The sequence below is a fragment of the Syngnathoides biaculeatus genome, chromosome 4 (genome assembly GCF_019802595.1).
Source record: "Syngnathoides biaculeatus isolate LvHL_M chromosome 4, ASM1980259v1, whole genome shotgun sequence".
In the NCBI taxonomy this organism is placed as follows: Eukaryota; Metazoa; Chordata; class Actinopteri; order Syngnathiformes; family Syngnathidae; genus Syngnathoides; species Syngnathoides biaculeatus.
The window spans coordinates 26944977-26958670 of NC_084643.1; the positions used below are offsets into that span (position 1 = coordinate 26944977).

Below are 13694 nucleotides of genomic sequence, written 5' to 3' on the forward strand. Positions count from 1 at the left end.
AACTCCACACAGGCGGGTCTGGAATTGAACCCAGGTTCCTCAGAACTGTGAGGCTAATGCTTTACCAGCTGAGTCACTGTGCCTGAGGAAACACGTATTATATGTTATTATTTTCTCTGACAATCCCAAGAAACTATGTAGATGTGAGGGGAAGACATTCTACAAGTAGAAATAGAAAAGTCTTGCTTTAGTGCCATCTTGTGGGAACTACAGGCAATTCTAAACCTTTTTCGGGAAGTCAATTCCTCACAGATTTCACAATGTGATAGAATTGCTTGAAAGAAATAGTGAGGCAGTGATTGACAACAAGCATTGCAGTGGTAACTTGCTAAATAAGGAGCTATATGCTTAACTAAATGAGATTTAGTAGTAGTTGCTTGAATTTGCCAAATAATGACCACAACTAAGTAAAAGTGTTACAGTAGGGTGAACTTGCCAAATAGTGAGGCATCAATAAACAGCATACATTGAAGACTTGTGAAGCCAAATATATGGGCAACATTTATGTAATAGACTAGTCAACAGTAACAATGATATAATATATACATACAAATACAACAATATTAGCAGGATGCATTCCATTGATAAGTGTTGCATGGTTGTCTTGGATTTGCCAAATTATGAGACGAACAGCAGAGATTGGCCGATGTCAGTGGTGGCTTGGACTTGCAAAAATGCGTGCAGCACGTCTTTAGCCAAAGTCGAAGCTTACAATACAGTATAGAGAAGTAGAATTAAGGGATCAGTGGCTTGGCATTTCGCTTTATTCCCAGCAGAGAAAATAATAGGTTACCTCTGGCAAAACAAAAACAATGCGTCATGAGACGCTTTTTGTCTCTTGACATCTTAATTGTTAGTTCAAGTCTAGTGGCAAATGGAAACATCCAAATGCTCTTTGGTCAAAGAAGGCCAAAATAAACATATAACTTCTGTGTGTGTGTGTGTGTGTGTGGGGGGGTGTTGGGGGGTTAGAAACAGGCAGAACTATTGATAGTGTTAGCACTGGATATTAAAGTGAGACATTGATGGATGGTGAGAATAATGAAGTGTTAATGTGGAACGAACTTGCCAAATAGTGAGGCATCTATGAACAGAAAATCATGATGAAGTCGTGTTGCAGCAGTTCCTTGAATTTGCCAAACAGAAAACAGTTAAACAAAACTCATCAGTACTACAGTGAGGAGCAACGATATCTTAAACGTACCAATTAGCAGGTCAACCACGCCATACTAAAAAAAAAAAAAAAAGACGAAATGCATTGGTTCACATGGTGGGAAAATCCTCCCAAATAATGTGCCAAAAGATTAAAACAAGAGAATTGATGCTGATTTAATGTGTTGAATGTGCCAGGTCTTAAGGCGACATTTAACAGAAAAGATTTACTAGATTTTATTGCGTTTGTGGCAGCGACTTTTACTTGCCAAATAGTGAGGCACTGATAGACAACTACTGTTGCAGCAGGAGATTCAACCTGCCAAATAAGGTGCTGAACACTTCACAAAATGGATTTTGACTTTAGGTCATGTTATCATTTGTTGTGTTTTTTGAGAATATACTTTACTGTAATGCCCTCACACATGGGAAAGAAGACCCACAGTCGCTGATGGACTTTTAGCTGTTTATTGAACTGCGACAAAATCATAAACACACACCTGCTGTCATCCACAGCTCATCCACACATACTCACTGACGTCACACACAACCCGACTAGGCCCCACCTCTTAAAGGCAGTAATGTGTACGGCATTTTCTACACATATACAAATATGTTTACTGTGTTGAAAAAAAGTGTGTTTAAATGTGTTTTAATGAGATGAAAGGCATGCCTGAGTAGTAAAATGCTAAAACATGTTTCTACTTTTGTGGCTTTCCGCCTAATGCTGGTGGCTCTGGAATGTATCCCCCTGTGATAAGCGTAGGTCCACTGTATTACTGTTGTAGTGGGTTGAATTGGCCTTGTATGATGTACAGATAGTGAGCCAACACGAATCAGAATACATTTACTAGTGCTGCCAGAGGTTTAGACTTGCCAAATAGTGAGATGGCTAGTGAGGGAAAACGTGTGTGTTCTTCTGCTTGTCCACTTATGCACGCACACACCATTAGATAATGATCCTAATCTGTCTCCAACGTGGCCAGACTCCAGATGACAGTACATTCCCTCGCAAACAATAACCTCCAAAAAGCTGCACTTCCTCCCATTTGTAAATTGCGCCATCGTATCGATGTACTGTTTTTTTCCCCCCTCCTTTTTTTTTAATAATCCTAACGCCATGTCTATAAATCCAGCAGGCAGCGTGGGGAATAAATAAGAGATTGGCGACTAATCTGCGGATTACGGTGATGATTTCTGACAGAGGTTGTTGGGGGGATGGAGGTAGAATACGAGTGCGGGGGGCTTACTATGCTCACTCAAAGAGGATTAAGGTAAGGATCTATTTGGGGGATGGGGGCATCACATAAATTGTTTCATTTCCTGGAAATCCTTCACAAACACTCATCTGCACGAGCCACTTCATATACTGTCGCGATGGTGGGTCGAACTTGCCAAATAGTGAGCGATCATGTAACAGAATAGACTGGCTCATGTTACAGTGATGTTAACCTTCAAAATAGTGAGGCAGCACTTGATAACTTGCTCAATAGTGAGCCAGTGCTTAATGAAACAATGTGACTTGTATGTCTGTTGCTTTCTAGATAGAGAGGCAACGTTTAACAGAATGGATTGATTACTTTTCCGGTGGCTTGAACTGGGAAAAACTCATCCAACACAATATATTTTCTTGTTTCCAGTTCTAGTTTCCAAGTAATGGCCGAATAATGATCTGAAGGCTGAATAGAATAGATTTGCTCGGGTAGTTGTGGCATGAATTTAACAAATAATAAGCCAGGTGCTTAGGAAAACAGATGTATTTGTTAGCATAAATTTGTCAAATAGAGAACAAACACGTCACAGAATAAAATTAGTAGTTTAGCAGAGACTTGAACGAGTTTAGCGGTGGCTTGAGCTGTCCAAATAGTGAGCGGAATGCTTAACAGAATAGCTTGACGGGTGGTACAGTGGCTTCAATTTGCCAAATATTGAGCGCTTAGCCTGTTAACAACAGCACCTCAGAAATTCGATGACATTATTGTATGTCTGTGCTTTTTACTGATGGGGTAAAAGGAAAGAGTCTACAGTATTTGAGGCAAGTGGAACTGGTTGATTTCTAATAGTTATTTTCTGCAAGTGTACCTAATGTTGTGGTTGTCTTATATAATATTTCTATATATATATATATATAATATTGCAGGTTCTTCCATCGCGAAAGACTTTGTGTTGCCACCAGTGACGGACGTCTCAATCCGCCTCATCCTGCTCAGTGTTGTACGTTCAGCTGATGAGGAGTCCATAATATTCAAGTGAAGGATTAGAGGGCAACACATAAGGTCGAATAGAGGTTGATCAAAGGTCATTCTTGAAGGGAGCTAATTTAGGGTGAGGATAGAGTGGGTAAGAATGTGACAGCAACTTGAGCCGGGTCCAGACATTTATGGAGTTACAGTATCAGTGGGTGTGTGCATGCATGTGTTAGAGTTAGACACGTGGAAGGGCCTGTCACCACGCACACTGATGGGTAAATTAGCCTGCGGCTGGGCCAGTCACTCACACATTGACACACACAGCTGCTATGTACTGTTTACAATTTACTGGGCCCCGAGGAAGACCTCTGGGGTGACTGTTGCTGTTTGGGTTTTGCCTTAGAATTTATCACACTGTCAGATCGAGATGCCCCTCTGCTGCTCCCTAATGACTATCGCTGGGAGATGAGGCAGACAAAAGTATTTGGGCACCCTTGCATATTGCAACAAATAAACTTACCTGAAAAAAAATGAAATGAGTTGTTTCCAAAAGAAGGTACCACTTTATACGTCGGAGACAGGCATGGTGACAAACAACAACAATAGAGGAGAACAACTGTCTGACGTATTGACTGCTGTTGGCCAGGGTAACGTTTTATCCAAGAGGAGACTAAGGGCCACTGCATCAAAGCACAGACACAAGTACTGGGACACATGTCCATCAAACACACTACTAAAAACACCAACAATGGAGGAGAAGAGGAAGGAAGTGGAGGTGCAGCAAAGCGGAGACTGTGGAAATTGATACAGTGTGAAACAGTAAGCTAATGCAAAGTATTTGCAGACAAACTAGATGAAACGAGGAGGAAAACAATGGTATCCTAAATTTTTCATTTTGTTTTTTTTCCTTTGTTTTTCTGAACCTATAATACTGCATTACAACAGGGTAAGCAAATGTTGGAACGTATGTGTGAAATCCTGGAGTTGTTTGCAGCTCATTTGATTCTCGAGGAGATGAAGTGTGTATGCATGTGTGCGCATGTGTGTCTGTGTGAAAATATAGAGTTATTCCTGGCTCATTTTATCCAATAAGAGCTGCAGCAGCAAAGCGAAAACTGTAATATCATACTGAGCCTTTCATAGCTCTGGTGACAAGTTAAGATAACATTAGGATATGTGTGAAAATCCAGTATTTAGTTCTTCCTTACTCATTTTATGAGAGGAGACTAAGGGTGGTAGTAGGTGGGTTCGTATCCCACTGGGGCCTCCACTCCATGAGAAGGGTTGCTTCAGGAAGGGCATCCGGCGTATAAAAAAAAAAAAAAAAAAATTGTGGCAAACATATATATGCATTCATCTGAAATAACACGCTGTGGCGACCCCGAAAGGGACAAGCCGAAAGAAACACACACCAAGGGTGGTAGTAGCAAAGCGGAGACAGTCAACTCTAACAGGGTCCAGAGCTAAGGCACACCATTTAGTACACAGTATTTTTCCTTTTTACTTTTGTACTGAAGTACATTTCAGGGTATGTACTCTTTTACCTGAAGTAATAAAGTTAAAACAGTACTCTTTCAACCACTATTTTTTGTTTTACTAAAGTATTTGTACTTCTAATTGATGTTCTCCTGCCACCTCTGGTTAAATGTGAGTTTCAAGAATCTTCTCCCTGATATGTCCGTTGTCTCAAAGCACCATCTTGGTTTCTAGCATCCATATCGTGGAAAAAAAGTGCCTCATAAATACATAAAAAGTGAAATCAAACAAAAACAACAGAAGGAGAGAGAACACTTGGCACTTGTTGCCAATCCGTCGTAAATTTGGTCCCTTTGAACTACTGAACTCTCCCCGGCTGATTCTGGGAGCTTTTCAACCGTTAGCTTTAAAAAGTCTTTCTACGGGGGGCCTAAAGAGATTTACTTTTGTTTCTAAAGTATCTCATCCCCCGCGCTTGCACGTGCGTCGTCTCCCGGGGATCCTCGGCTGAAGAGAGATGAAGTTGTCAAAGCATCCATCAGCATGTTGTGATGCAATTAATGAAGAAAAAAATACATTTCACTTTGCTACATGAAATTTGCCTGGCATGCATGAGTAGACTGACAAAAATGTCTTAAGGACCAACTGTGAAAAATACACAAGAAGTCTTCCATTTTGGTCATTTTTGAAAACTAATTTTGTCCAATTCCTACCAATTTTGAACCACACATATTAAAAAGATGACTGACACTAAGTATTGAGATACGTTTCTTTTCATAATTGCATAAGGGCGGAGAATGGCGGGCAAGTACAGTATTGTGACATGCCACAAGCTGAAAAACTCCAGCTCCTCATTTATGAATCCAATTTGCAATTGAAGAAGTCAGCCCCCCAAAGCCAGTTTCACTTAGCCCCTTGAAATTTGGTAAGCATGACTATTGTAAGTAGACCTGCAAACCATTTTCAAGAAGCAGTGCCAAAAAAAGAACTCAGGAAGTTTGAGGCACACATTTTTTGGTTATTTTTTACCTTTTTTAAACATCCTTCAGCAGGAAGTTATCTTAAGAGATTTTTTCTCATTGTAACCAAATTTAATATTAAACATGCGCGCAGCGCTAGATTTTAAGAGATTTGTTTCATCACTGCATGAGTTTGGCAAACAGTTGGCAAAATTACATGGCCATCTCTATTATGAGTGGACCCATAAAAAAGTCTGAAGAACCATTGTCCAAAAAAGACAAAGGAAGTTTGCCATTTCCTCCAGGGCCCTTCCAAACCAACTTCACCTGCAGCTTTTGTTCAAATGCTATACACATTTGAACCACAGAGAACCAACATCGTGAGACATTTCTGTTTTTGTGAAAGTGTGTAGGCCCTGCATGGTGGTAAACTTGGATGACTCCCTATAAAATAAAGAAACTAATAACTCATCTCCACAGGTTTAAAGCTTGACCAATCACTAATACAAATAAATGTTGTGTGATAAAGTAGTATCGTAAAATAACTAATTACAGTGCTGCACTGAAAAAATAGTGGCGTTTTCATGGGAGGGTCTGGACCGGATTAATGAGATTTTAATTCATTTTAATGAGGGCAATTTATTTGATATATCAATAAATTTGGTTACGTGCTTGGTCACAATTAATTGAACTTGTAAGCCATGCTAACACTGTACTGTCAAATGGCAATAACTAATAATATTTAATGCGCTACATTTTGATCTACTTGTCCAAAATGTGGTGAGGGACGTCTACACATGTAAAATCGAAGGTAAACATTATGTGTGTTTGGAAGAAGTGGAGTCTTTGATGATGATGCCAGCTGGTCACATTACAATGCAGGTATCGCGTGTCAATGCACCGACCTCATCGCATTTGAGCTATTATTAGAATTTTATTTTTCTAAGAGGGGTCGCACGAGAGCTGTCAGTTACAAATAAAGATCTACAGGAACATGAAATATTTTACTTCTTCATGGGGAATCCACGTTATTAACCAGTTTTGACGACAAACTTAGCCAACATTCGGTGTCCAAAAAAAAAACCAAAAAACAACTTGGCGACATATTATTGGCAATCTGTGTAGGATACCTACCCAGTACCCAAATGGGGCTCATTTTGGTATATTAGTAGGAGTTTGTCAAAAATACACACCCTGGAATTTCCCCGAAACGGCTGGTTTAAAACAGAATGGTCAACGTCCTTTTCTACTCCAGGCATGGTCCTTGAGACTTTTTGATGCATCTTGTTATGATAGACATGCCCAACTAATTTCATGGTGATCAGTGAAACTGGTGTTGGGGGCACATTTTCTCTATATCCCCATGTGCTTTTTTATGGAAAATCTTCTAAATGACAATCAAACATTGATGACATGCTTTGCCTATATTAGATGGCATAAGCAAAACGTTTGACCACTGAGCATTGCCCGTTTGTCTAGATAGGAGTTTCCTCACAATTTCTTTTTGTTTTTTGTTTTGTTTTGTTTTCATTTTCCAAGGGGCGCCACTGAGTGAGTTTAGTAAGCTGTTGTTCAGGACCACCAAAGTGCACACATTTTCACACAGGCTTGCCAAAATTTGTGACTTTTCAGGCACGTTGAGGCCCCCATCTTTGCCCCAAAAATAAAAAAGTGAGGAGAGAGAGTGGGTGGATGGAAGCAGATGTCATCAGTGGGTTTGAAACTTGTATTCCTCTTATGAGCTTCAGCGGATGCCAGACACAAGTAATCCATTTGCACCAAGATCCCATTATGACAGTAGTAACGGAACAAACTGAACACAATCACAAACTAGCTTTGGGTTTTTATATATCTTGGTGTGTGTCTGGTAAATACAATAGCACAGCACAGGAGGAGATACACAATCTAATGAGAGCCAATGCGACTGTTCTGTTAAACGTGATACCAAAGCTCATTCGAGCGCAGACCTACATCATAATTACACCATCACTCCTACTATTACTCCATACCTTCTTCTTCTTTTCCTTTCAGCTTGTCCCATTAGGGGTCACCACAGCATGTCATCTTTTTCCATCTAAAGCTATCTCCTACATCTTCCTCTCCAACACCCACAGTCCTCAGGTCTTCCCTCACAATATCCATCAACCTTTTCTTTGGTCTTCTTCTTGCTCTTTTGACTGGCAGCTCCATCCTCAACACCCTTCTCACTCTCTCCCTCTGGAGATTTCCAAATCGTCGAAGTCTGCTCTCTTCAACCTTGTCTCCAAAACATCCAACTTTGGCTGTCCCTCTAATGAGCTCATTTCTCATCCTATCCAAACTGCTCACTCCTAGCGAGAACCTCAACATCTTCATTTCTGCCACCTCCAGTTCTGCTTCCTGTTGTTTCTTCAGTGCCACCGTCTCTAATCCATACGTCATGGCCAGCCTCACCACAATTTTAATGAACTTTGCCCTTCATCCTAAAGAATACGCTTCTGTCACATAGAAGACCATACACCTGCCGCCAGCTGTTCCAACCCGCTTGAACCCATTTCTTCACTTCTTTACCATACTCACCATTGCTCTGGATTGTTGACCCCAAGTATTTGAAGTCATCCACCCTCACTATCTCTTCGCCCTGGAGCCTCAGTCGTCCCCCTCTACCCCTCTCATTCACGCATATACATACTGTTTTACTTTGGCTAATCTTCATTCCTCTCCTTACCAGTGCATGTCTCCATCTTTCTAATTGTTCCTCCGCCGGCTCCCTGCATCCACTGCATTTTACAATGTCATCTGCGAACATCATGGTCCAAGGGGATTCCAGTCTAACCTCGTCTGTCAGCCTATCCATTACCACAGCAAACAGGAAGGGGGTTAAAGTTGACCCTGATGCAGTCCCTCCTCCACCTTAAATTCCTCTGTCACACCTACAGAACACCTCACCACTGTTCTGCTGCCCTCATACATGTCCTGTACTATTCTGAAATATTTCTCCAACACAGCAGACTTACGCATGCAGTATCACAGTTCTTCTCTTGGTTAGGTTAGGGTTTCCACTCGCATCCTCAAGGCAATTAATGCATCTGTGGTACTCTTTCTTGGCATGAAACCATACTGTTGCTTGCAGATACTTACTTACTTGTGTGCTGAGTCTAGCCTCCACTACTCTTTCCCATAACTTCATTGTGTGGCTCATCAACTTTATTCCGCTATAATTCCCACAGCTCTGAACATCTTCTTTGTTCTTAAAAATGGGAACTAGTTAACTTTTCCTCTGTTCTTCAGGCATCTTTTCGCCCGCTACTATTCTGTTGAATAAGTTGGTCAAAAACTCCATAGCCATCTCTCCAAATTGCTTCCATACCTCCACAGGTATGTCATCAGGACCAATTGCCTTTCCATGTTTCATCCTCTGTCGTGCCTTTCTAACTTCCCCCTTACTAATCATTGTCCTTCACAATTGCCTCTTCTACTCTTCCTTCTCTCTCATTTTCTTCATTTATCAACTTCTCAAAGTATTCTTTCCATCTATTTAGCACACTACCTGCACCAGTCAACACATTTCCATCTCTATCCTTAATCACCCTTGCATGCTAAACAACCTTCCCATCTCTATCCCTCTGTCTGGCCAACCTGTAGAGATCCTTTTCTCCTTCTTTCGTGTATAACCTGGTGTACATGTCATCATATTCCTCTTGTTGAGGTTACTGGCACTGTTTTTGGTCTGGCTTAAACAAACAATTGTTAGGTGACGTCTAGCTACTACAGCTTGACACTAGTTAAAGCTATGAATTGTTTTCAAGCTGTTCTTAGAGAAGTCAAGATTTCTTAAAACAAAAAAAAAAAACTTGGTTGAATTTAGTTTGATTAGGTACTGAGTTTGTCTCTACAAATTACAAGCAAAATGCCACTATTTTTCTTTTGAACAGTTTTTCACCGATGTAAAAAGTTAAATAACACAGACTCCAACTCTGCAGTAACTTTTTCCATCGACGCAAATTGGCTCTCAAGGGACATTTCAATCTAACTTTAGTCCTCTCATCTTGGCATCGCTGATGCACTCACTCCGAGAATAAATTGTGACTTTTCCGGTAATTCTTGTCGCTGTGACAATTTGGGTTGAAGGCAAAAGACTCTACTTATTTCTTACAGTTAGTTGACAATACTGTATGTATCCCTCCAACTCTGGAGACGAATTAGAAAAAAATTCCAGTTAATGGCTAATTCATCATGTTTGATGATGACAATATTCAATGTTCAGCTCTGTTCATGTTCACATACATACTGTACATTGTACAATATTTGTATAAGTAAATGACAAAGCTGTATCTAACTTTTGTCTGAGGATAAAATTTTCAATTATGTCATGAAACCATTGTCATGATTGCGAACATAATCACAAAAAGTCAACTATCCTGTTTGCTCAAGTGACGTTCTGCATATAGCGGATTAGCATTAAAAATACACGCACCTCTGCCGCTGGTATGCCCTCAGGTGGGCGACACTGCAAAAGCACCTCCTGCTCAAGGGACACCTCCTTGCCGAGTGGCTCCTGTTCGAAGGACTTTTTCAGATCTGTAGAGACAAGACAATAAAATCATGAATACATGGGAAGATCATCAATGACTTCCATGGCAATAAAAAAAGCAATGAATAGAAATATAACATGGCCTCGAATCCCATTTCTGGTCATGAGGGTGCAGTTAGGTGAGGACTATTTGGGGGGACTTAATTGCAAACAGGCCCCATAGTCTTGTTTTCACGGCGGTAGCATCACAGTCGTTAAGGGACCAAGTTCTCTTAACAGTCATTTATGTATACTTTAAATTGACCATTACGTATTTAGAAATGTAAATGAGTCGTAAAAGATTTGCAACTTAATATACAGTGCCAGGATAACGCTGTATTTCAAATGATTAAAAACATGGTGTTTCTGTTCATTTTCTGATTTCATCCATGCAATTAACAGGGAATGGAATTTTCAAAACCAATCATTAGTTTTCACACACAAGCACACAAACACACACACATATATATACATTTCTTAACCACTTATGCTCACAGGGGTCACGGGAGTGCTGGAGCCTATTCCAGCTGTCATTGGGCAGGAGGCGGGGTACACCCTGAACTGGTTGCCTGTCAATCACAGGGCGCACAAAGACAGACAACAGTCGCACTCACAATCACACCTAGGAGCAATTTAGAGTCTCCAATTAACGTATGTTTTTGGGATGTGGGAGGAAACTGGAGTGCCTGGAGAAAACGCACGCAGGAACAGGCAGAACATGCAAACATCACACAGACGGGTCCGTGATTTGAACCCCGGTCTTGAGAGCTGTGAGACCAATGCTCCAGAGCAGCTCCACCGGGCCACTTCAGAATATGATGTTAAAACAATTAAGTGGCACAGTACGAGGTAACTGCAGGCAGTGTGGTAGAACTTGTTATTTATAACACTGATCAAACGCTCTGATGGAGTTACTCAAAAGGAAACATATGGGAGTGATCAGGTTCAACTAATGAATACAAGCCAAATCTCCTGAGGAACAGGCAGTAATTGGTCAGGTTTCTCCTGACAGTTCAACTTGGGCGAATGCCAGACAACATTATGGAACATTTTCTTAAACAGTCAACAGAAAATAATTGTTTGATCATCACCATTCCACAATCATTCTAAGATAAAGGGGATTTTATTGAGTAGGACTACCATAATGAAATTTAAATAATTACAAACACTGCCCACCACAAGTGCTTTAGTTAGCAACACAGTCTGGGCAACTTAGAGCAAAGAGAGTTAGGCATGCTACTTATGTTTACTCTCGATAATAATGGTAAAAGAAAAAAAAAATAAAAGTAGTGCTGTTTAATGAATGTCAGGGTATGTGAATAATAGATGAAAAAGTGGTGAAACTGGATGAGATTTTCTCTTTTTTTGAGTAAAAATGGTCTGGTCTGAAGCCAAAGTAGAAAGTACAAGATGAGATGGTGTATAATGTTAAAATTCCACCGTGGCACAGCCTGATCGAGGATGAAAGCACAGACAAAATAGTGCACAAAAAGCTAATTCTGTATTTTAAAAATAGGAGGCAACATAACATTAACCTAAAACTGTTTGGGACCAGTTTTCAACAGGCATTGCTAAAGATATTCTGCAAGCAATAATTCAGTTTTAATCCAAGAAAAACAGATGGGCATATCATTGTGTGCTAAAAAAAATAAATGAAACAAAGTTGGAAGCAACCTTTCAAATTTATAGTTCATAGTTGGCTTGGTTAAGTTAGCAATGTATTTTTTTGTTTGTTGAATTTTTCATTGTAAGTTTGCAAAAACACAAAATTGTTCTTAAAAATGTTCTGATGGGAATATAAATGCTGTAATCTGAAACGTTGAATGAGCCATGTAACTTCAATGGATGACACTGATCTGACCACAGTGTATACGTCTAATGCTGCTCACGGTGGTCAAAGGTGATGCTCACGGGCTTAGTGTCTTTGCCCAGACATGTAAATAATTAGAGGGATCGTTGGTCTTGACATTAATTTACAGGTTTATTTCATAAACGTTGGTAACATAAGAAGCCTGATCCTAAACAATCAGTATTCACCCGGAAACGGGAAATCCAAGTTAATCGTACTTAGCATATTTGGAAGTTATGCCAAAAGCACATGTTCCAAGCTTTTTCATGTACTTTCATGCCAGCGGATTTACGTCGAAAGTCATCAACATCATGAGCCATGTCAAAGGAAATTCAATTACGATGAAAACATTTCTGGGAAATAACACAGGTAATGTTTCAGTATCTAACTATAGTAATACGTATGAGATTGAGATTTACTTTGACCTGATCAAAATTCTAACGGACTAGTCTGTCCATAGATCTAAATGCCAACGGTCATTTTCCCCCACAGTAACGCGTTATCTTGAAGTTGAAAACTTTTCCCCTCTCCATGCTTTGGGAAGATATAGATAATCTACAGCTGGCTTTCATCAATGGATTGATCATAGATACTGCTGAAAATTACACTAGATTATAACAATACATCATAATGAAATAAAATGATTTTATTATATGAATATTGTGTTTTGAAATTGAATGGCTATTGACCTCTTTAAAAATGTCTGTCTCAGTCTGTGCAGTGTCAATAAATTATGGTTATGGTATTAGGTAACAACCATATACTCGGGTATAATAACTCAGTGAGTTATTTTAAGGTCTTGCGATTCGATCCCTAATCACACCCGCAACTTTATATCTGCGGGCATGACTGGTGGACCACACCCATAACTTTATATCTGCGGGCATGACTAACCAAGAAACAAACACAATCACACCTAGGGGCCATTTAGAGTGTCCAAATAATGCATGCTTTTGGGATGTGCAGAGAAAACTCACACAGAGACTGGGAGAACCCTAATTTAACACAGGCGGGGCTGGGATTTGAACCCCAGTCCTCAGAACTGTGAGGCAGATGGTCTCATCAGTTGCTCCACTGTTCACCTGGCATGTTTGGGAGTCCCCCATCCCAACACAATTTGGGCCAAAGATGTTTGAATACAAAAGTTTGTTATGCGACGAGGTCATTGAAGGTCCACACGTGTGTGTGTGTGTGTGTGTGTGCGGGTGTGCGTGTGTATGTGTGTGTGTGTGTGTGTGTGTGTGTGCGTATGTATGTTGTCCTTGTGTCCTTTTGCTCTTCTTGGTTGCCAGGCACACTCTCACCTTGTCTGTCTGTTGTGATAGGTGCACACACACATGCAGGAAAACACACACACGCCCACGTAGTTGCAGAAGGTTGCGGCTGTGAGGACGAGGAAGAAAAAGTGTTGAATTTGCAGAGGGAGGTTGGCTAAAGTCAAGAGAGCAGGTGCACGGCGGGATTGAATGATGAGCATGGAGCGCTTGGTGAGAAGAACTACAACACCTGCGCACTCC

General features: G+C 40.5%; 1 protein-coding gene across 6 annotated transcripts in view; it reads right to left on the reverse strand.

Moving 5' to 3' along the window:
- Positions 1-13694, reverse strand: part of LOC133499170 (netrin receptor UNC5C-like) — a 259981-nt gene that overhangs the window by 60126 nt on the left and 186161 nt on the right. For all 6 annotated transcript variants that reach the window (XM_061816820.1, XM_061816821.1, XM_061816823.1 and 3 more), the window contains one exon: positions 10233-10336. In XM_061816820.1, coding sequence (XP_061672804.1) covers positions 10233-10336 — 104 coding nt within the window. The remainder of the gene's footprint in view (positions 1-10232; positions 10337-13694) is intronic.